The 22,964-nt window shown below is 46.9% G+C and overlaps 2 protein-coding genes across 3 annotated transcripts; both read right to left on the reverse strand.

Moving 5' to 3' along the window:
- Nucleotides 1-9,238: 9,238 nt before the first annotated feature.
- rhogd (ras homolog gene family, member Gd) lies at nucleotides 9,239-12,641 on the reverse strand. The gene is made up of 2 exons (XM_011610780.2): nucleotides 12,548-12,641; nucleotides 9,239-11,949 (listed from the first exon to the last, which is right to left on the reverse strand). The coding sequence occupies exon 2, from the start codon at nucleotides 11,918-11,920 to the stop codon at nucleotides 11,345-11,347; it is 576 nt and encodes a 191-aa protein (XP_011609082.1). The 5' UTR covers nucleotides 11,921-11,949; nucleotides 12,548-12,641; the 3' UTR covers nucleotides 9,239-11,344.
- A 1,036-nt stretch (nucleotides 12,642-13,677) lies between these two features.
- fhdc2 (FH2 domain containing 2) lies at nucleotides 13,678-22,320 on the reverse strand. 2 transcript variants are annotated; one of them, XM_011610776.2, is made up of 12 exons: nucleotides 22,139-22,320; nucleotides 20,548-21,027; nucleotides 20,338-20,399; nucleotides 18,599-18,701; nucleotides 18,251-18,336; nucleotides 17,935-18,035; nucleotides 17,653-17,723; nucleotides 17,348-17,455; nucleotides 16,867-16,937; nucleotides 16,646-16,763; nucleotides 16,352-16,516; nucleotides 13,678-16,282 (listed from the first exon to the last, which is right to left on the reverse strand). In XM_011610776.2, the coding sequence occupies exons 2-12, from the start codon at nucleotides 21,016-21,018 to the stop codon at nucleotides 14,384-14,386; spliced, it is 3,255 nt and encodes a 1,084-aa protein (XP_011609078.2). In that variant the 5' UTR covers nucleotides 21,019-21,027; nucleotides 22,139-22,320; the 3' UTR covers nucleotides 13,678-14,383. The 2 variants fall into 2 exon arrangements, with proteins under 2 accessions (XP_011609078.2, XP_011609079.2); XM_011610777.2 differs by lacking the exon at nucleotides 22,139-22,320 and adding an exon at nucleotides 21,734-22,130.
- Nucleotides 22,321-22,964: the final 644 nt, after the last annotated feature.

A 22,964-nucleotide genomic window follows, 5' to 3' on the forward strand; every position in this document is an offset into this window, starting at 1 on the left:
ATGCAGAGGTGTCGCGGCGTCGTCAGGAGAGATTTTTGGCAATCAGCAATTTCAAAGCTGCTGAGAGAGCGGCGGTGTTGTTCATCATCGTCACGTTACCGGGACATCTGGATTCTTCAGAGCAGGGTCATTTTTGTGTGAAGCGCTAGATTCAATATTTAATTCAGTGTCATTAACTGCGGGTGAGCAGCTGGTTACATCTGCTTTGCTTAAGCACTAGACAAAATAGGAAAACAACTAGCGTGCCTCACCCTCTGTGACCCTATTTCCAAGGAATTAGTGGTATCATTACAATAAGCTGGGGGGAGGGGGGGGGGGGTGTGATGTTCAGTCATGAGGTTTTTAAAGCACTGATCAGCAGATCTTTATGATTAAATATAGTGAGGTTCTGTTCTAAGCTAATAAAACTGAGCAGGGGTCAGCTTTGGATGGCAAAACGTCTCTGTTCTTTCATGGTATAAAACCCGACACAACAGCTGCTGCGTGGGTCACAACAGGATCCACCGCGAGTGAGCAGTTGAGACGCTTTTGCCTGACTTTACGGAGCTCCGTGTCAGTAGAGACGGCTTGATCCTCTGCTGTCTTTCATTTTGGCGTCACACACCCGGATGCTGCCAGTCCGTCCCCAAAGACTTGTCACACCTTGACAAGTTAAAGCGGCCGCGCAGGCTTTTATCGTCTGTGTGTGCACAAGAGGAAATAGCAGAGTGGCGAGAGCTGACCAGCCAATCAGAGATATCGCTAAAGTTGGGTGATTCTGACGACGCCAAGTCAATTTCCCCAATTGTTTCTTTCAACGAGAAATTCAATTCCAGCTGGTCATCATGCCGAAGAGTTGAGGCTGCCAAGGTCCGTCGGTGGAACGGGCCTTTAACACTGATCCGTTTCCCCACCTGGTGTTCTGTGTGTCATGGCTGGGAGGGAGTGACCCCCACAGACAGGCCAGTGGGACGGTCCATCCTGTTCCCGTCTTTATTGCCCCCGTCTGTTTCCTGCACAATAACAGCACAGCTTTCTAGAGAAGGAATGAGAGTCTGGGCACTTCCTGCCATTTCAGGGGCCACACCAAAACTCGCTCAAAACATCTGCAATGTTTAAACTTTTCCATCTGACGTTTTTTCCCCTGTTTCTCTGCACATCGCACGTCCTCTCCCATCACCTACAACCCCGCTCTCTCAGGAATTACAACCCTCCTCCTCCCTGCAGACATTTGCCCTTGCTCTTAGTCTCATCAACCCCACCCTGCACTGATTGTCCGACTTCCTGTGAGTCCACAAGGCCTAAGTGAGCATGCAACAGGGGAGTCCTGATTGGCCCATTAAGCTTTCACCTGCTCCTGCTCTTGACCTTATCAATTATTCAAGCCTCGCTGATGGCTGTCTAGGCTGGGAGAGGTGATGCTGACAACCCGGGGCTTTGAACAGAAGGTCAGACCTCAATGGGGGTTCTGGGTGGCATTAATTAGACACTTCCTGGTGCCCCCTAAACAAACATCTTCACAGTGAGCCTGCTCTCATTACCCTTCGCTTCACAGCAGGTCGAACAGGCTGCCATAGAAAAAATATCCACACAATTAAACCAGCTTTTCCACCCGCAACTGCTCACCTGGGAGAAATAGCAGCAAGAGTGGCCATCCGGACCCCTCCGCTCCACCCACACACAGGCGAGGCCCTTACATCTCACCTGACCTCCATTTGTCACCAAGCCCATTGTGTAGCATCTATTCCAGCATTTGCGCCCCTCCACCCACCATCACACCTCTCTGTTCTGACTCCCAGGGTGACCTCCGACGGGCCGAACCTCCCCTCCCCGCAACCCCTGTCTCCTCCTCCCCAAAGCTCCCTCGTGCTAGTTGCTGTCTCAACGCCTCATTACAAGAGTGATGGCTCACTCAGCGCTTCTCATCAGGCTGTCGGAGGCGGCCGGCTGCATGCTGATCTGCAGCAATCCATCTCTCTACCGAGGCGCCACAAGGAGGTGGCAAAATTTAAAAGTGAGTGTTTAGGCCAAATGATTTATTGCAGGAGAGCTAAAGACCTGGCTATGAAACGGAGACTAATGTGACGAAGCCTCATTTAAACTCGTTAAATAGTGTGTAAACAGTCTGTTTAGGGAAAGACCAAAAGTAAACTACTTAAAATGTACCGTGTTTGAGTAAGCGTAGGTCTGTGCAGTAACATTTCTGTCTAATTTTATACTTTATTATTAAAAATTAAATATATAACCGCATAGAGTCAAATAACAGCTCATTCCTGAACAAAAACTCAATGATAGGTATAATTGGGTTATTATTTCTCTATCTCATTGGAATCCTGAGGAACGACTTGCTCAAAATCATGGAAAAGATTTTTTCCTTTTCAGAAAAAGCTGAATAAACTGTATATAATACGCGTCTGAGTCATTTCCCCCACAGCATTTTGATTTGAAAGAAATAAAGCTGGTTCTGAATAATGATGTTCCGTCTTTGGGAAGACTGTTGCTGTTTGCAGCTCACCTGCCACCAGCCTCAACCACACCGCTGTCTGCCTACGGTGTGCAAATACACACCGCAGGCTACAAAGCTAGCTTATCGCTGATGCAGCCGCGCTGCCAGGGCGCTCGCGGTTTGCCTTCAGGCATCCCCTCTGGCTTGTCTTGCCTGCAAGATAAAGGGAGACGTCGTTGCCTTCCATCCCTGGTCTGATTTAAAGCCCTAACAAAGATGTCTCTACCTCCCCTGATGATTCTGCTATTGATCTGAGGACCAGCGCAGTGAATGAATCAAATGGATTTTGGTGCGTCACTGACAGCCAATCGGGAGGATAAGATTTGAGTGTCCCAATGCTAGAGGCCTTGGCATTACAGCGAGCGCTCATCCCCAAAAGTGAAAAATGGCCAAAACTTTATCTGTCTTCTCTGTGGATCCCAAACATCGATCCCACACAAATCACAGCGAGGGAGCGTCCGAGACTGCTGATCTTACAGTTTGGGAACCAAGGATGCTCTGTCATAAATATGCAACAATGGCAGAGTTTCAGGACTCATAGATCACCCAAACAGCCAGGAGACCTGCAGAATAAAATGACACAATAATCAGAAGGGCCACACGAGCGCCAGAGCTGCCCAGAGGCACTACGATGCTAACGATGATGCTAATGACAGTGTACTTACACTTGTGTTACACCTCAGTGGAGCAGTCGTGCACAAGATAGATGGTCATGTGTCACACGTGTGACTTAACCCCAACTATCTTATCACATGGATCTGTTTTTTTCAGCATTGAATTAGAGGGACAGAGGGGACTCTGATTGGCTGTAAACGCAGTAAATTAGCACATGTCAACAGAGACGGATGCAGAAGCTTTCTGGGCCTGTCAGCATTCCATCCATCATCTCACCCGTTTAGTGGCAGAGGACCAAATGGCGACCAAACTGGGCCCGTTTTCAATTTCTGGAGTTTTTAACCTTCCCAGATCCCTTCTTTTTGGGTCAGTTGTCTGACAGACTGCGGTCGTCCTCCGGTACTTTGGTCCATTACTTTGTGCCGATGCTGTTTTCTACAGTGTTTGGGTTCATGTATTGCAAATGTCCAAATCTTCATTGCTCCAAAACACATGCAAGAACATACAACATGTGGTCTTGAATAAAAAATCAAACCTGCAGGGTGTGACCGAACTAGCGTATCTATTTTCTATATTATTCAGTCGGAGTTTTAAGTTTCCCCTTTAAAGAGTTTTTACTCCCACTTCTTTTCTGTCAAGCTGACGGTGTCCCCACATGAAATATTGCCTGTCATGATCCAGTTCCTCTGGGAGCTTCTTGTTTTTAATCTGGAGATGAAAACAAAAGCGGCTGAAATTGGATATTAATTGTGTTCCATCAGAATTGATTACTGGGACGGCGTGGGCAGGTTCGTTCACGCGGCTGCCTGTTTGCTCGTGCGCGCCCGTGAACACGGAGACCCTGTGTGGGCTGGCGAATTATAAATCTATTTTGGTGTTAACGAGATGCAACACGGAGCACATAATTACATCAGGAGCTTCATCTCCTGTCTTAAGTCTGGCGGTAGGAGTGCATTAGATCTGATGGCGTGTCTAATATTGGTCTCTCCTCCCTCTTTGATCAACACAGCACATTGGAGTGGAGCAAAGCGCTCGTTTTGGAGGGTTTGGGGGCATCGTCTCAATTTTCCTCCTCATCTTTTCCATCCAAATATTCCCAAATATCAGCTACTCTACCCAAACTTCTGAATGTCACTAGCTTCCTTTAAATAGTTCAAGGCTTTTCTTGTTCCAGGACTCTGCCATTAAATACCTGTTTCCAAAACGCTGCGCTCATATTGCTCCTGCTACAACCTCCATCCATCACCTCGGTCAGTTGTGCTGCGGTTCTGATGGTTCTGATTGGCTCAACCTCGGCCCACCTCTCCACAGCTTTCCTGAACAAACGCGCACAGAATTCTCACTGTGCAGCCTGGGATGCTAGATTAAAACGGCTCTGACAAAAGAGGTAAAGTTCCAGCTGCTTACAAGTTGGATTAATTGCATATATGAGTAGGCAAAAGTGTAGAATTATATACAGGACCCGTCTTTCATGCAAATAAATGTTGGAAATGTCCTGAATGTCCTGTTTTGGGGGCCTCATTTGGCCACATTATTAGTCGGTGAAGGCACAAATGAAACGTTTCCAAAGATTTAAACCTTTAAGTCAAAACGCATGAGCTAAGGCACCACTGCACTTTAAGTCTGTGAACCCGATGCAAACACTCTTAATAAATCCATTTCTTCCTCCTCTTCTGACTGCTCACACAGATCTAATTCAGCACTGTTGCTCTTCTCATTCTCAGATATTCCCAGCATAGCGGTTATTTTATTCAGCGCAGATATTGTTCCCGTACCACTGAGCTTTCTGCAGTCTGCCTCCTCTCATCAGCTCCAAACTGCAAAAAAAGCTACGGGGCAAAAGTGAGCGGTGGTACATGCACAGGCAGCGTGTTTCTGTCTCCCTGAATATTTAATGCACGCCTCGCAACATGATTTATGTGCAGTGTATATAGTTTTCTGGGGTTTTCTCGAGGCCTGGTGTGATTTTTGTACCGTAACCTTTAGTAGCGGATTGCACAGAGACTGCAGGCAGGGGTTAAACACGCCTGGCTGGGTGCTTGTGGCTGGTGCGTAGAGATGTTTTCCAGTGATTACTGTGGAGCTACAGGGAGCTAGCATCAAATGCTGCCTCCCAAGCTGTCAGGAGAGACTTAACACACAATCACACTGCAGAAACCACATATGGTGACAGAGATTGATCGAGACAGGTGCTCTCTGGGCGACAAAGGAACTTACCCGTGGGGGAAACACACATGCTGGCGTCTGAGAGGTTATTTTGTGTCTAACTAAGCTACTTTGCATCCGGCCCATCAGGATGCTGGTCTACCTGCAGCTTACAGCGGCGCTTGTTCCTCAAAACCTTCTGAGCCTTTTTCTGCAGTTAACAGGCTAATTTCCTGTTTCCATGGACACAGAAAAGCTGCCAGATAAGTACAGCGCAAGAAACGTTACCAGGGGGTAAAACCTCATAAGATTTCCGGGGGGTAAAACCGCAACTGGCTCAAATTTAAATCCAGATCTTAAACATAAGTGATATTAAAAAAAAAAAACAAAAAAAACTCCAGAGTATTCCTCCAAAGTACAAAATCCACCAAAGGAGATAAAAATATTCTTTGCCTCCTTCGGGCTTCCAAGTTAAAATCAGGACAGAAGACAAAGGCGTTTGGAAGTGATTACAACGGAGACCAAAACAGAGAGAAGAGGATGGAGACTGCAGGAACTGGAGGAACACAATCACATGTCTCAGTTAGGGAGGAGTCGCTACCCCAGGTGGAGTTTTATTTAGTAGTTACTCACTGGCCACATAATTACAGCGTAAAAGACGCTGATGGGTGACGGGTACCGCTGCTTCAGCAGGGGAAACCTCCCTCATCCCTCCGAGGGGGGCTTCTTTCATCTGACTGTCATTAGTTTCCGTGATTTATTTATTTATTCAGACATGCAGAAAACTCAGGCACCAGAAATATTGGGAGGCAAACGCAACAGCATCCACAACAACACCGTGTCCAGAAGCAGCTCGAGAGCCGAAGCTGAACTTCGTAATCCATAAACACACACATGCACCCACAATCCAATCCCCTTCTCCTCACATGGGACTGAAGACAATTGGATTAGGGTCTGCACTGCCAAGACTCTTGCCTTCGCAGCTTACAGCACCTGAAAGTGCTTTAACAGAGTTACCGGGTGTGACCAAAAAAACCCGGGCAAATGAAACAGAACCAATGAGGGACGCGCGATTTCAAAAGGACACAGAGCTGCAGTGAAAAGGGATCGACTCCGGCCACAGAAAGAGCCCCGAGTCCAGGGAGGAAAATGACTCTGCCCTCCCCCTCATTTTCCACCTGGTTAGAGCGCACGCTCTGCTGGAATGTGAAGTCGAAAACCTGCGAGATCAAAGCACGGCTCAGCAGAAATCAAAGCAGGCCAGGGTGTTCTATCCCCACATGCACCGGAGCCTCAAACATGAGCAGGAAGGCTGCAGGAGCCCGGGGACGAACGGAGCTCATCCTTTCTCACCCTTCAGGTTACAGATACAATCACAAAGAGCGGCACTAGAAACGCTTGGGTAAATGGCCGCGTGACCTTTTTATTCACTGCAGCAGATGGACGAGTTTGTGGGAAAAGGTTCCTCTCTGTCAGGCCGACAGGACCCTCGAGAGAGCCGACAGGGATTTACAGACAGAAGAGCTTAGAATGATGTCGGAGAGGAGGACAGATGTGAACGCAGCTCCGGTGGGACAATGCTCTCGCCATTTTGATGGACTTCTGTTGTAATTATTGTCTTTCCTGCAATTTGACTGTGATTTTGTCTGTAAAACACACCAGAGTTTCGCTTTTACCCCCCCTACATTTAGTTGCGCTCTTCTCCTGAGAGTGTGGACGGGGGCTGTCGGGGAGCCCTCTCCACCCTTCAGCCCAGCTCTGCTGCTCAACAAGGCCTTGAGATGGAGGAACGCGGGCAGCAAACTGCTGTTATTTAGTGCTTCACACGCTGCAGTTTTTCCACCTCTGTGCTGCAAAAATCAGCATAATTAACACTTGAGAGGACCTGGGTGTGTTTACCCCCCCCCCCCCCCCCCCAATTTCCTGCTCCTCTGTTAATTCTCTCTTAACTTTCTCGTAATGGTTCTGGCCCCCTCCAGAGCTGCTGCTGTGCTGCTGCTGCTGCTGCTGTGCTGCTGCTGCTGCTGCTGTGCTGCGCTGCTGCTGCTGCTGTGCTGCTGCTGCTGCTGTGCTGCTGCTGCTGCTGTGCTGCTGTGCTGCTGTGCTGCGCTGCTGCTGCTGCTGTGCTGCTGCTGCTGCTGTGCTGCTGCTGCTGCTGTGCTGCGCTGCTGCTGCTGCTGTGCTGCTGCTGCTGCTGCTGCTGTGCTGCTGCTGTGCTGCTGTGCTGCTGTGCTGCTGCTGCTGCTGCTGTGCTGCTGCTGCTGTGCTGCTGTGCTGCTGCTGTGCTGCTGCTGTGCTGCTGCTGCTGCTGTGCTGCTGCTGCTGTGCTGCTGTGCTGCTGCTGCTGCTGCTGCAAATGTAAGCATAGGAATTAAGCACTCGGCTGCGAAATCTTTACCTCTCCATCCTGCCCAGCCCATTCTTTGGTTTTCTTCAATTTACATTTGAAAGAACTACTCATTGTGGTCATTATACATGTTTATTTCCTGTCTTTTTCTTTTGCAAACGCAGCCGACAGCCTTCATTTTCCCGGTGTGGTGTGCAGCTCCTGTCTCTCTCTCTCTCTCCGTCTCTCTCTCGCTCTCTCTCTCTCTCTCCGTCTCTCTCTCTCTGATGTGAATGCAGAGCCGCAGCTCTCTCAGTAGCTGCGGGGCCTCTATCAGATCAAGGCCGTTTGCTTTTTCATCTGCAGACGTGAAGAAAAGGAGGAACCTCCCCGGTTCCCTGACTGAATAGCGCTGCGAGCTGGCCAGTGTTTTCACCCTCGCACACCATCAAAGGGACAACGAAAGGGAGGGCAGGAGAGGGGGGGGGGGGGGTGAGGCGGAGTTGAGATCTCGATGAGGGCCGCGACGCCCACACGCTCCGCACTGATGTCTCACTGAGAGCTGTCCCGGAGCTCATCTCCACTTATTCAAACGCTGGAGAACAATGTACCACATCGACAACCTTTGCGTTGGTGCGCTGTCCATTGGGGTCAAAGGTCACACAGCGTCACTTCCAAACAGGTTGAAAGCCGCTGTTTTTGTTTCAGCAGATCTTGGATCTCTGCTCAGCAAGCTTCAGGATCGGGAGGTCACTGGACAGTCACCAACACCGACATTTAAGCAGCTTCGGATTTACCAGACCTCTCTTTGGGTTGAGCAAGAGGTGACGATGCGTATTTTTGTCCCGAGTGAGAGACACAACTGTCAAAATCACACTTGTTTTCTTTAAGAAACAACTTCTCTGCTGCGCGCCGAAACCTCAGACAAAGGCTCACATTTAAAGGACTGAAATACCTCTCAGCTAAAGAAGGTCACCTCAGGTGACCCCCAACTCGATACGCTTCCCGCCTCACTTAAGCGTATTGCACACTGATCCCTTCTCCTTTTATCCACGCATCCTCAATACTCTTGGATGTCGCACGGCTGCATTTCACCCTGAGCTACCACTACATCCAGCTCATGAGCAGGGAACATTCCCATGCCCTGAACGTATCCGGAGCTTTGTGGTTAGTCAGACCACAGAGGGATTGGGAGCTACACATTGGAGAGGTGACCCTGTAATGAGGTTTTGGTGGAGCTCCAAACATCTGTCATTTGTCGAACCTGCAAAGGTCAAAAGGATTTTCAGGGTAAGCCCCGTGCTGGGTTTTTAAAGCCCTTAAACTGAGCGCTTTGTGTCTAAGATGAATGATGGGCCTAAAATTAACATCTAATTGACTATTTAGCTCAGTTGTAACAGACGGGAGGAGAAAGCCCAGCTGGGGAAGAATGGGCGCGCGTCTGCGGACAGTGGCTGAGGAGTGTCGCCATCTAGTGTTCAGAGTTGGTAACTGACGCTGGGACAGAAGTTGACCGGTGAGCTATAAAACCAGCTCAGTGTAAATGTGGCTCACTTCTGCATTCATCATTTCTGACATTCTCAGTATATTTATAACTTTTCCATTCTGCAGAAATGTGCCACCTCAAGCAGATCTGAACTTCAGCCGGCCAAGAAAAACACAGCATCTGGTTTGAACCATTTTATTTAGCATAATTTAAAAGTCATCTCACTGTTAGTTCATTTATACAAATATGCTTTTGTTATATATAAAACAATTACAAAGATCTCTACAAATCACTTTCCCAGTGTAAAGGCGTAGTACCACGCACACGGTAGCGCACAGCTACGGGACACAGTTGGGGGGGCACAGGGTGTGTGTTCCACTCCAACATCGTTGACGTGACACACTTGCATTCGATCCTCCACACACACACCAACCTGGGGAAAGTTTCACGCGTCCTTTTAGCAAATCTAAAACAACCGTTAGGGCAGCGTTCGAGTTATCCACGACATTACACAGGCCACAAGCCTTTAACACACCCGGCTCGAGTGAATAAAAGAAAATAACTATAGAAATGTTGGTACGACTGGCAGCTGAAGCGTCACGAGCAGCCAGTTACTACTTAAAAAAATACTTTTATAAAATATACCAGGCTCTCCAGATGCGATAAGGCACCTTCTCTTGACACAAAAGCATGCTAACTGCATGTGCAGGGTGTTCGTGTCTCACTGCAAAATGCAGTGCAGTGATGGAAACCACAACCTGTGAAGAGCTGCGGGCCTCCAGCGATCCCTTTCATGTGCCGTCAGCACAGACTCGCAGTGCGAGATGTCAGTTTTGCACCTGCCTTACAAGGTTTTGGCAAGACGTGGTGGTTGGGGTTTTTCCTCTGGCAGGAACCAGGGCTGAAAACATGTGAAAAATAACAAAAACTGAAACTCGGAGGTGGTGTGACCCGGTATCGGGAAGGTTTCGTGGCACTGGCATTGATGTAATAACCTTTGGGTTCAGAGGAGTGCTTCTGGTCTTTGGTTCAGATAAGGCACCCGACCAGTCATAGTTGAAAACATTAACAAGGCATTACGAGTCATTTTTAAGGTTACAAGAATTTCTACTAATCACGCGAGTGTAGCAAAAGCAGGTTTCAGAAGGTCTGATATGATATGCTGTGCTTCAGGTCTGTGGTCGTCAGTCTGCTAACCTTTACTGTAAGGCATCATGATAATGAACAAGTGGTGCATTATGTTGTGGTTTATCAAATCTGAGCATTAAAGACAAAAGATCAAAATGATCTAAATAAACATAAGCTATTACAAAAAATATATTCAACTTTGGCCATAAACGTACTCAAAGGTTAAAAAAAAAAAAAACACTTGAGAAAATAATTTGTTTACAGAGTAAATTCCAAGATTAATTTAAAAAACAGCCTTTTTTGACCTCGCTGGTTCAAAAAGACACTCTTAGGCATGTTTTAATGGCTGCAATACGTCAGCTTAAGGAATCCTCTGGGTTAATTTGGTAGAAGTCTCATGACACTTCCTCCACCGATATTTGAGAGTGGAAATGGTAGACTGGTTTTAATGGGATCGGCTTATCTTCAAAGCTTACTGGGTCCTCCATGCGTGGCACGAGAGGCTGGAGGGGGCAGCCCACCAGAAGGCTCCAACGTGCCGGAGTGAACACAGGAGAAATCCGCATCTCCAAAGTTTACCCTCTAATGGGTTCATACTGGTTATGGGGTACTGGCATTAGACTGGGATCCATCACACCTTGTCCAGGCTTATGACATTGAAATGAGCATCTTGGTGGCGACGTGGGTGGAGATTTTTGAGATGCGATCAAAGTGAGACTATGAGGTAGTCATTATTTCTACACCTGAACCAAAAACAATGGTAGCTCTTTTCTCTCCAGTCAAACAGGGATTTTGTGGTTGGTTTGAATGTTATTATGGCTTGTGACAAATGATCAGCACTTGATAAGGCGAAGAAGATAAATTCTCAATCTAGGACAGATGTAAAATTGTCAGAAAGTAAGTATCAAAAGTTAAAATATAGGAAACAGAGGAGATGTGGTCAGTCGCCCCTTTTTCTGCTTAGTCACTTTGGTGATGTCGGCAATGATGCTCCTGGAGATGAATGAAGAAATGTGGATGAAGAGGAGATGAAAACAAAGGCCAAATCGTTGAAGTTGGTATCAATGCAGTCAGACGACCGCGTTTCCTCTGCCTTCTTTAGTTGGCATCTGTGGACCTCCATCATCTCGTTTATCAGTCCAAAGCAGAGCAGCAGCCATTACAACAGCACGCATTTTTTGGGGTTCTTTTTTGCTACTGGATACAAAACTGCCCTCACGGCTTCAGCAAACACCTCTCTGACGCCATCCTGCAGCAGAGCGGAGCACTCCATGTACTTGACGGCACCAATCTGCTTGGCCAAGGCGTTGCCCTGCTGGTGGGTGGTAGGAGCCAGGCCCTGCTCCTTCAGCTTCTTCACTGTTTCTGTATCACCCCTCAGGTCCTTCTTGGTGCCCACCAGCAGGATGGGCACATTGGGGCAGTGGTGAGACACCTCAGGATGCCACTTGTGTCTGACATTGGCATGAGAGGAGGGGCTGCCAATTGAAAAGCAAATGATGAAGACGTTGGTTTGTGGATAAGAGAGAGTACGCAGGCGGTCATACTCCTCCTGGCCGGCTGTGTCCCACAGGTTAAGGCTAACAGTGCGGCCATCTACGCTCATCTGAGCACTGTAGTTGTCAAACACAGTGGGTATGTACTCCTCTGGGAAGGCATTAGTTGTGTATGAGATGAGTAGGCAGGTTTTACCTACTGCCCCATCACCAACCACCACACACTTTATGGTCTGCATCCTGCCTACGACCACTGAGGCTGCAGCACCTGATTTAAAAAAAAAAATACATCTGGGTAAATTCTAGTTGGAACTCTGCATGTTCAGATGCTAATCAAACATTTTTGTCGCCACTCACGAAATTGTCATGCAGTCAAACTACTTTCACAATGGCAAGTTTTATATGGAAACAGGCAGGGGGGGAAATGTTTTCACCCATTTAGCACTTAAGCTAACCGCCGCCGACATTAGCACACCCACTTTATTAAGCGGTACATTTGCTTTCGGGAGCATTTTGACAATCCACTCGGTAACCACTGTCCGGTTTGATCGTGCTTGCTTTGGTAAAAGACAGAGAGTGAATGGAGGTGAAAACACTAATTAAGTTGGTTATATTATTCAGCGCGGTACTAGGCGTTCCCCCAGTGACTAGCCTACAAGCTAAGGAACTAGCACATTTGGTGGCTACATTGCTAACTACTTTAGCAAACAAGCGGAAAGTTTATTTGCGAGGGAGTTCTCGATAAAGTGAATTCTCAACACAATAACCCCATAAAAGTGTAACCTAAATTTTCATTCCTTTCTACAGACCGCGTTTGACGTTGTGTATATCTGTCATGATGAAATTGAAAGGTTTCTGTAACTTACCGCCACTTGGCTTTCGATCTCTTTTTGCCTGGAACAGTCAATCACAGTCGTATCCGGGGAGCTGTCCATTACGTAAAAAGCGACATACGGAAGTGATGCAAGCTGGAAGTTGTAGTTTTATTTCCAGGCTGTCCTTTACGCAACACTAGATGGCGACGATGAGCTGTTCTTTTCCCAGTCTTTGCTCTAACGCGTCATCATTTGATGTACCATTCTAATAAAGATTCAAATTTTGTGACTGCTTTTAGAATTGTACAACATCTAGAAACTCAGAACCAGTGGGGTTGTTGTTTTATGACTGCACATTGCACTGTTTTTGGCCAAATACACTGATGTAAAGTCAAGAGCGTAAGCTGCAAAAACATTAATACTGTGCCTTTTTAAAAATATATATAACTTGGTATGTATGTGTAAATAACCCTCTGGTAAGTATTTAAAAACACAAGCAATTGTACATTGAATATCTAAGACTGCTTAGCTGAAGGTGACAACTGATGTTTCTTTAAATCCACCAAAGAGTCCAGCCCTCTGGACCAGAAATGCTAAAGGAACTGTTGGATTTCTCATATTATTTTGCCTCCAAATTGTAGCCTTGCATGCTACTGCATGACTACATTCTACATAACAGATCACAGGAAAAGTTTTTTATGTCTCGTTCTAACTTCAGCTCCAACATCAACCAAGAGGGATAACTTAAACTACTCTGTCCTGCACCCCTTTTGATGACATCACCCCATTAAACGAAGGGAGGTTAAAAGGCTACTGCTGACCGACAACCGGACACTCTGAAACACAAAGAGACACCAGTTTATTGCCTTTCCCAAGAGGTCCTGGCGTCAGTGGAGCCTATAAAAAGCGAGTCCCCACTGGCATCCTACACCCACATTCACCCTCTACCCCAACCCTTGCACCTCACTATTCTACTTAGAGATTCCCAATGACGTCCGCGGCATTTCCATGACAACACACACTGACAGAGATGGCGTCAAGAGATGCAGCAAATGAGAGAAAGAGAGAATTGTGGGGTGATGAAAAGCAGCGAAGACTTCAATAATAGAAGTCAAAACAAACAAGTGCTTCCCTAATAGTTATATGAACAAACCCAAAATCAATCATTTCTCTGAGACACCTTACTAATAATATTACCATCTTTATTCATCTTTTTTCTTGAATCCACACGTAACTGTAAATAACATACAATAAACTTAGATTTTTTTTGTACATAAAATACAGATAAAAAAGTACAGCAATCATCTCATCACTGTGTAGTCTTCAGTTTGTAAAGTGCATTAGAATGATGAGGGCTCTCAACAGGAGAATGAACAGTTCCACCTTGTACCAAGATCATTTTGGACTGTTTGGACAGCCAAGCATGAGAACACGGTTATCACTCGAGGAAGGAGTCACAGTACTGGAAATATTTCAACTTTCTAAAAAGGAAAATGAAAATAGATCTTTCACACTAAACAAACTGAACTAGTGACTTATTCTGAGCGTAAACGTTCACAGAGCAGGCTGAAATTAATGTTATTACCCTGTTTACAAAAGTCACCAAAACATGGTTCTTCGTCTGGTGTCCTTTTGCCTGCAAGGGACACCAACGCCTGCCAATAGAGGTAGGATCTGAGGGATCTACTACTTTGCTACTGGGTGAAACATTGAGATAAAGTGTCACTAGAGCATCTGTCTAACATCTGCTGAACCTAAACTATAAAAAAAATAAAATTCTTAGAGGTTTAACTTGGACCACCACGTCTGTTGAAACTCATTATTTTACTAAATATACCGAAAGGCCTGAAAAGTCACGACTGCACATCTGCTTCCGTTCTATTTCCATCACCTCCACAACGGTTGGGCGGCGGTCGCCCGAGGCATTTTTGGACCAGGTATCCGTGAAACTGTGGTGCTTTTCGAGCTAGCAGGTGAGGTGCTTGTGCTGGTTGTCTTGGCAGCTTTATTCCGCGCAGCAGATATGACAGTTGTCCGAATGGTCTTGGCTGTTGCAGAAGACGGGCTGTGGGCGTTGTGGGGTTGGGGCGTTACCTGAGCTTCCGAGTTTGGCGCAAGTCGTTTTGGCACACGGAAAAGGGATCCTCTGACGAAGGCTTGCTGGGTGCTGCCTGAGGATTTCTCCGGTAAGGATCTTTCTGATGTCCTACGGGCTGGGGTAGATTTTCCTGCAGTTTGTGACTCGCTGGCAGTCCTCTCCTGTGTACTGTTACTGCATTTCACTTCCGAATGAGAAGCAGTTGCCCGTGTGACAACAGATGAGCGCATGGCTGTGCTGCGAGGGCTAGCCAGCCTACCGGGTGAGTTTGCAGTGGTTTGGATGCCATTTGAGGGCTCATTTTTGGAGCGCACCCTGAGAATTCTGGTGCTATTGGAGGGTGTGTGTGGCTGAAGTTCTCTTTTGCCCCCTATTCCACTCCGTGCAGGGGTCTTCACAGATCGAGCTTCCTCCTTGGACGTAGGAGACCCAGGAGTTGTCCCATCTCTGAGGTCACCTTCCCTCTCTTTCCTCCATTTGGAGCAGAGGCTTGGTGCGGGTCGTGGAAGTGGGGAGGTTGGAGGTGACAAGGCATCATAGGATCTGAGCCCTTTTACAAGGGTGTGACACTCTACTGTTTCACCCACGCGGGAGTAGGACCTCTCTATCTCGGGCTCCGGACTTGGCAAGTCAGCAAAGCCTTCTGGCTGCGAGTTAATGAAATCTGGAAGACTGGATGGCAACCAGTCCTCCTTCACAGGTGTCGTTGCCGCTTCACTATTTTTGTGCATCTTTAAGCTCAGGCCAGTTATCGCACCATTTGATATTCCGGTCACCTCTCTGACCTGGTGCTGGGGACTCTGGGGACCCTCCAGGGCATCTGAAATTGATCGCATTTGGCTCTCAGATCTCGGACGCCTTGACAAGTCAGCCTTGGACTCAACATGAGAATGTAGTCCACCTGAATGAGCCGAGTGATGTACAGACTTAAAGTTAGCATTATTAGACTTTCCCTCAGTGGCAAGAGGTTTGGCCATTACCATTTGTCCATGGGTCGAGGTCTGACTTTTGAACTTCGAAGGCGTTTCAGTAGGTAAAGTAGCGGAGGTTTGATGATTCAAAACAATATGTCCTTTTGTATTCTCAGATTCTACTTTAAGTCCCGTTGACTGGTGACTTTGCAGAATATAAGCCACCCGATCAGGCCCATGCTGCTTGACTGTGAAGTCCTGCCCAGGCTGAGAATGACATGAAGTGGAAGTGGAAGAGTCCTGCACTGCATTGGTACTCCTGTTAGCCCCGCCGTACTGACACAAACCCCCTCGTCCCACAGAAGATTCTTGCTCAGTTGGCGAACATGTGCCATCAGTGTCCGGAGAACTAACTCCAAGCTCAGCGGTGGTCTCCTGGTCAGAGGAGCTGTTAGAGAGACAACCTGTTGATGTCGGACTGCTGCCCAGCTCAGGGAAATTTCTGAGCACCGAGTTCTGGAGTTGGGCATCGTTTTGTAGTTGATGCGAGTATCTGCGGGCATCCGAACTTCTCAAGCTACGTCGACTCCAAGGGTGACTCAGATTCTTCTCCAAAAGTTTTTCCAGCTCATCTTGGTTCTCCCGACTGTGTGGCCCTCTGGCAAGACTGGGGCGCAGGTCTAACCCCGTACAGACCGCCAGAGAGCGACGCTTTTGTTCTACCTCACGTTGACGCTCCAATCTTTTCTGCTCCTTCAGCACCCTCTCTGTATTCTCCTGCACAAAGAAGGCTGAATCAGTGATGCATACATTTATTTATAGGGATATCAGTTTCAGGAGTCTAACCTGAACAGCTTTTTGGAAGCGATGGCAGAACAAATTGAAGACCCCGCAAGCCTCTTCCAGTTTAAACGTACTCTCATCTTCACAGAAGAACTCAGCAAGAGCCTGACTAGACATTCTCATACTTTCCACTTCATCCTCTGCTTCCTTCAGACGTTCCTCAGCCACCTGCGCACAGGAACAGTTCACGGATATATACTAAAACACAACGCATTTGTGATTGCACACATTTATCTTCAGCCTCAAACAAACCTGACCATAAAAGATAATTTGCAATAACCATCACAGATTCTATACCTCCAGAAAAGGTTGTGTGTGCTGCTGAATCTCTGCATCAGTCTGAATGTTTGCCTTCAGCGTCACTACTCTGCTTTTCATCTTGTTCATGTCTTCCAGCACAGACTCTTCCGATAACCTGGAAAGATTACGGATTGTATTAGCAGCCGTTTTTTTGGACACACTGAGGCTATTAATCACGGCCGGATCTGATGGGTTTGTGGTTTTGGGAAGAGACTGACCTGGAGGCGGAGCCCACATGGCCTAGTTGGCTGGGAAATGACAGTAAACTCTGGTCCTTTTTCACAGCTTCCTGTGGAGACAAATACAAATGATTATCCAGCTATTGTTTCAATGGAAGCGACACGTCATTCGCAAATGTTGACTAAATCATATGCTCTGCAGCACAGTCTGGCTTGAGAGTTATGAGGGGCTACCATCTGGGTTAAAAAAACAACTGCTCTCGCAATAAGGAAGCCTTATTTCAGTAACTAAGAAACTCTGCAGTTTAAAAAAAAAATCACATTACTTAATTATGTATCGAGTGGGAGATTCCAAATTTGAATTGTTTATTTCCCATGTGGAAAAAAGGAACTCATCAATATTTGGGTTGCACATACACAGCTGTAGCTCTGCATTTTGTAAACAAGGACTGTCTTAGGTTTCATTTCTTTAGCTTGATTACACAAGTCTCATCTCTTAGACCTACATTTCAGCTCTTACCATAGCAACAAAGTGCAGCAGATTCATGCCCGGCTTGTTGGCCTTGGTGTCGGCCAGCTTGAGCAGTGAAGAAATCCGAAAACCAGCGGCGTTTCCCGCATAACCTCCCTAGGAATCCATACACGAGGTCAGAATGGCAAAGAACATATCCCGTGCTGCTCACACAAAGAGTCCCAGGTGTGGAGAGACCAACGTACCCAAACACACCCAGGCCAAGTGTTGCAGGTTTATATAGAAGGAGTAAAATGGACGCTGCTTTGAAAGTGTGAAGAAAAGGCAAGCAGATGAAATAAAGAATGACTCACAGCATTCATATAGTTCCCTGCTTTCAGCACCAGACGAAGGATGGAGTGTAATTCAGGACAGCTCAGCAGCTCTAGGAGGGTCAGACACAGAACTTGAACACGATGCCTCAATACTTGACCAAAAACCTCCATAAATGATAACAGGGCTTGCACGTTTAACTGAGCACTACTCATTTTGTTCTAAGGTCAAAGGTTTCCACTTAAAGCTGTAAATCTTATTAAGAACACAGTCTTCTATAGATCTTTATAGCGGTTGAGTACATGGCTCCCTGTTAACCTCACCTCTGGCCGCCTCCCTCAGACATCTGGCTGCCACACACAGAGAGGTCACAGCTGGGTCAAACTCCTGTTGCAGGATCATGGCGTCCAGACGAAGCCGAAAACTAATGGAAAAGAAAAAAGAGGGATGGATAAACAGCTGTGAGTGATGACAGAGACAGAATAGGCACTCACGATCAATCATCAGTTAAACAAACATGTGTCATAATGTGAAGCAAAGCATGTGAGCAAGAGACGTGTCACCAACAAATAACTGAGGGAGAAAAGGGCCTCCTTCAAAAAGGTGATTAAAAAAAGTCTACGGCTGTGGGGGGGTTACCTGGGGACTTCCACCAACAATAGGATGAAATGGTCGGGCTCTCCAAGCCAGCTCCGCTCACCACCGAACCTTCTCAGGCGAGACTCCTGAGAGAGAACAGACACTGAGTAAGAATCTGGAAAGGAGCTTTGTCTGGAAAAGCTAAAGGCACATCTGGGACGTGAAAACCAGCACAATGTGGACAGTCGATCATACTGTCTTTCAGCACTGTCCTGCTCTGGAATCTGAACACATCAGGCAGCCGTGGCGTAATGGCAAAGTTTTGATCACCCTAACTAACTAGAGCCACATGAGGACAGAGATGGGAGGAGCTGGTTTCAGATCTGTATGCCTAAGAACACACTTCACCTCTTCCTTATCGGGCAGCAATTTGCAGAGCTCGGAGAGCTTCTCAGCTCCATACCGGTCCCCCGCACCCTTTCGAATATCCTCAACTATCTCCTTAGCAGGCCTGGGAAGAAAAACACACATTTTTGGGGATGACATCATTGTTAACACACATAGACAGCCTGACCCTCCCCACCCTTGGAAAAAGCCGTCTCTCTAAAGTCATATCAGCTCTTTGGTTTTTGCCCTGTTCACACAAAGTTTAGATTTATCCCGCTCTTATCGGTCAAGTGTCAGAAAGAGAGGGTTTATTGACGCCGCCGTGGAGCCAAAAACTGGCATGACCCCTGGAAAATCAGAGGGTGAGGCTAAAGACCTCAGGGATGTCAAGGTGAATAGGCAGGAACTGATCCATCTCAATTACTTCCATCTGAGTGACACATTTTGTCCTCAGTTGCAGCACTTACCAATCATCCCCTCTCTCCCCCCTTATCTTTAAGCCCATAACATAGTATGTTTAAACACCATTAGGTGCATGCCACTGTGTGTGGCATTTATGGCCCAACATTATTCATTCTTTCTTAACCTGCAAGATCACATTTAATTGTCAAAGAGTTAAATGTCTGTCATCCAAAGCAAAGCTGGAATGAAGTATCACAACTGGGAAACTTGAAAAGATGATTTAACACTCCCGGCTGACTTAAACACTGAGTGAAATTGAATAGAAATAAAGCCATCATCACCGAAGCGGAGTGCTCAGACGCTGTTGTCTGGCAAAACAAAGCCGTGTTTTGTTTAAACTACACCCTCATATGATGAGCAGAGCAGTCTGAACCCAGGGCAAATGCACTAGACAAATGTTTGTGTACAGAAGCTGGTTTTTCATAATGGCTTTCCCTGCAAGTCTTGACAAATCTTGTTTAGGGAAGAACCATTCTTCAGTTGAGATGAGCACAACCGAGCCTCCAATAGCGTTTCATCCACGCACGCAGAGGGCTGACAATGCTCCAACGCAACGCTTCCTCTCCAGCCCTTTGTATGATTATTTCTCCCTACAAATGACATGGTTTTAACAACACAGCCAGAACGCATCTGGCGTTAAACTGCAGGTTAAAAGAAGTGCTTTAACGATTATTAAACAGGCCTTTTTGTTACACAAAAGTGCAGCTTTGTTTGAGCCAGAAAAACATGCTAAACAGGGCTCAAGGGGACAGATCCAGCCACCAATGGGGTTTCCCTCAGCGGGGGGAAGCTTTAACACGAGGTTCTTTTTAAGGGCTATCAGCAGGTGGCAATTTTGACTCTTAGGACCTGCACTGCAATCACTGACCCCACCACCCTCTCCCAGACCCCCAGTCTAACTACTCAAAGTACACCTGTCCCCTGCAATATACATGTGACCCCCCCCCCCCCCCCCCCCCCCCCCCCCCGACAACACCCTTCTTTTGTCTTAATGCACAAACAGCTTGCTCTCACACACACACACACACACACACACACACTATAGACTGATAAGACACTTTTAAAATCCTCCTCGAGATCTGACTGTTTGTGCAGGCAAATGGGTCACAAGCTAAACATTCCAGAATACCAGGTTGTTAAATAACACTGGAACTTTGAGCCTGCATCATGCTAAAAATGCTCTCCATTCCCCCCCTACCCCAAACCCAAAGATAAAAAAACAGTGAATCATCGCATTCTTTCACAGATTGATCAATCAACTGGTCTTTTCGGCTCTAGATTGTAATAAAGAAGCTCACATTTTGAACTGGCGCAGAAATATCCCAATGTTCATGCTGCGTTTAGAGTCCAACAGAGAGATCTGTAAAAAAAAAAAGATCAAGGAAATAAGGAGAAGTGTGTGAAGGGTCACATTGCCCTGTTGCAAAAAGTACCGGAAACTTTGGTTGAAGTGAAAGTAAAAGGACATGGATTACACGTGCATGCACTAAAAGCATTACGCCTCTGACCTCTTCCGAGCTTTCCTGCGGGGACCGAGATCGCAGCAGTGTAGATCTGCGTCTCAGGGTTCCATTTCTCTCCCGAGGTTTACTGTCTTTTTGACTGAACAGCTCATCCAGAGAGTGGAGGTCGATGGGGAACTCATCCTCCCCAGTGGTTGCCCCGCTCCACACGTTGTTCCTCCCTTCCACCTTCTCTTTGGGGATGCGCTCCCAGTTCAGATTCCTGAGCCGGCTCCGGCGGACGGTGTCAGTCCGGCTGAACGGCGAGCAAAGCGTAGGCAGAGGGGGCGGAGGAGGAGGTGGTGGCGGAGGAGGCGGAGGAGGGGGTGCTAGAGGAGGCGGCGTAGGGGCGACCAGCGCTGGATGTGAATCCATGGCTGTCACTTCCACAGCATGAGCTGCATGGACGGAAACACCGGGCTGTATTCCATGTAAGGCACGAGATTCTTTGAAGGCCACACTCAGATTGATGTGCATAGAGGAAGTCTGGGTGAAAAAAGGCAGCAGCACGAGAGCGAACAGTCAGTCCATTTCTCAGAAAACTAGCCCAAAGGTCAATCAATAACCTAAAAACAGGAGAAGAAACTTATCAAGCGTCATTGATCAGAAGGCACGAGGTTGGTGGTTCCACGCTTTACTAAGGTCACTCTTGACCGATGGCCTCCCTTTAGCTAGTCTGAGAGCTGGACTTCTCCTTATATTAGCGTGACTCCAGCGGACTGGCTGATCTAACAAGTAGCTTGGGGGGGGGGGGGGGGGGAACCCAGTTCAACTTTGTGAGTAAGTTCAAGGCATTTCAGGGAAAGTACGAGCTGAGCAAGTCCAGCTCTTTCCACTCTGATGGCGCTTTGAACAGCTTGTCCCATCCTGTTCAGTTTCACCTCCCTACAAGCACCCACACCTCCACACAACCTTTCCCTTTTAATTAGGAAATTAAGGAGAAACTACAGACAAGGTGAGACACACAGGTTACCACAGAGACGTGAACCTCAGGAGCGTGACATTTCAAAATACGTGACTTTTAAAACCCTTCCGTGACGGGAGGATAACATCTGAAAGCTTGCACCAACAGGATCAGTAATGCAATTAGGGATGAGTCAGAGGCTTCATGTGTCTGGTTCCAGAGAACATCTTTACAGTTATTATTATTACCGGTATTTTGCTGTTGTTTTTGTTAGAACAGAACACGTACTCATATCTGCTTCTGCCATGTCACAGCCTTTTGGAAAACTCTGCGGGGATGCGCTGAAGAGGTCCCACCGAGCGCCGCCTGAACGCTCTGGTGATGACCTCACCACCCAGCAAAGAATCACTCGTACTCGTTCCCAGACGCATGAAAGTACAAGAAAGCCAATTTCCAGTAAGATAATAAAACTATCTTATGACTCGCACTTTTTTTTTAAAGTTCCTATAGATTCGTTTTTAGAAAAGTTTTGTCCTGTTGACGTTTGGTTTAAGTTGAATAAATGTGTCGACTCAAATGTATTTTGACTTAACAACGCAAACTTGTCCAATAAACAAACTTTGCCAGTTGATTTGACGCATTTCTCAATTATCAGGATCAGCTTAAGTTAATTAAGTTAAATCTTACACTTACCTGCTGCTGACGATCTAACAGAACACCGACAGGCGCGAACCGCCTGATTCTTCAGGGCAAATGAAGAAAATGAAAGCGCAGAAAGATTTTACACCCCCATCCTTCTTGTGTGATAGCTGTTTTCCCTTTGAGCCTGTGATACTCGCGTTGCTCCAGTCGCACAGACTTCTGCCTTCCTCGACATGCAGGGAAACTTCCACACCAGAATGCGCAGGCGCGCCCCCGCACGCCAGCATGCTCTGGTATCCTCCCAGTTTTCCCATGGGCGGATTGAGGGCTTGCAGGTACACCCGATCTACTTAGATTTTCGTCAACTTCAGGAAACCTTTTACTGGAAGATTTATGTTTAAATGTGGAAACATCAGATTTTGTTTGTTTCTTTGAGACTTTTCTAGACTATTGAAGTGATCTTTTAAAACCCCTAGGCAACTACTTGCTTTGATTTTTCACATGTCTAATTTGCTATATTTCAAACTTTAGATATAACTGAATGTGAAAGGGGGCTGTTTGAAGCTCAATAAGTCTCCATTTCAAGCCAGTCATCATGGTGGCCCGTTCTCTGATCTGTGTTTGGTGCAGAAGGCCTTGATCAGATGATGAAGAGTTTGCTAGTGAGAACCGGAGCTGGGGAGCAGATGGTTATCGGGCTCGGGAAATCATGTCTGCACCTTCTCCTCTCGCTGTGGACAGGGCCCACAGGCAAACGCAAAGAAACTAAAAGTCCCTCTGGGGTGCTGAAATGGCCATGATGCTTGGATGTAAAGTTATTCCAGCAACCTTTCATCCAGTCAGGGTCTGCTCTTAGCTCGCATCACCTGGTGCCAAG

Source organism: Takifugu rubripes, chromosome 14 (assembly GCF_901000725.2).
Source record: "Takifugu rubripes chromosome 14, fTakRub1.2, whole genome shotgun sequence".
In the NCBI taxonomy this organism is placed as follows: Eukaryota; Metazoa; Chordata; class Actinopteri; order Tetraodontiformes; family Tetraodontidae; genus Takifugu; species Takifugu rubripes.

Coding starts and splice junctions, on each gene's coding strand:
- rhogd (XM_011610780.2), bottom strand. CDS start 11,920: ATGCAGACCATAAAGTGTGTGGTGGTTGGTGATGGGGCAGTAGGTAAA.
- fhdc2 (XM_011610776.2), bottom strand. CDS start 21,018: ATGCACATCAATCTGAGTGTGGCCTTCAAAGAATCTCGTGCCTTACAT. Junction 18,036..18,250: donor TTGTTGGTGGAAGTCCCCAG/GTAACCCCCCCA, acceptor CTTTTCCATTAG/TTTTCGGCTTCGTCTGGACG. Junction 17,456..17,652: donor CAGGGAACTATATGAATGCT/GTGAGTCATTCT, acceptor ATGGATTCCTAG/GGAGGTTATGCGGGAAACGC.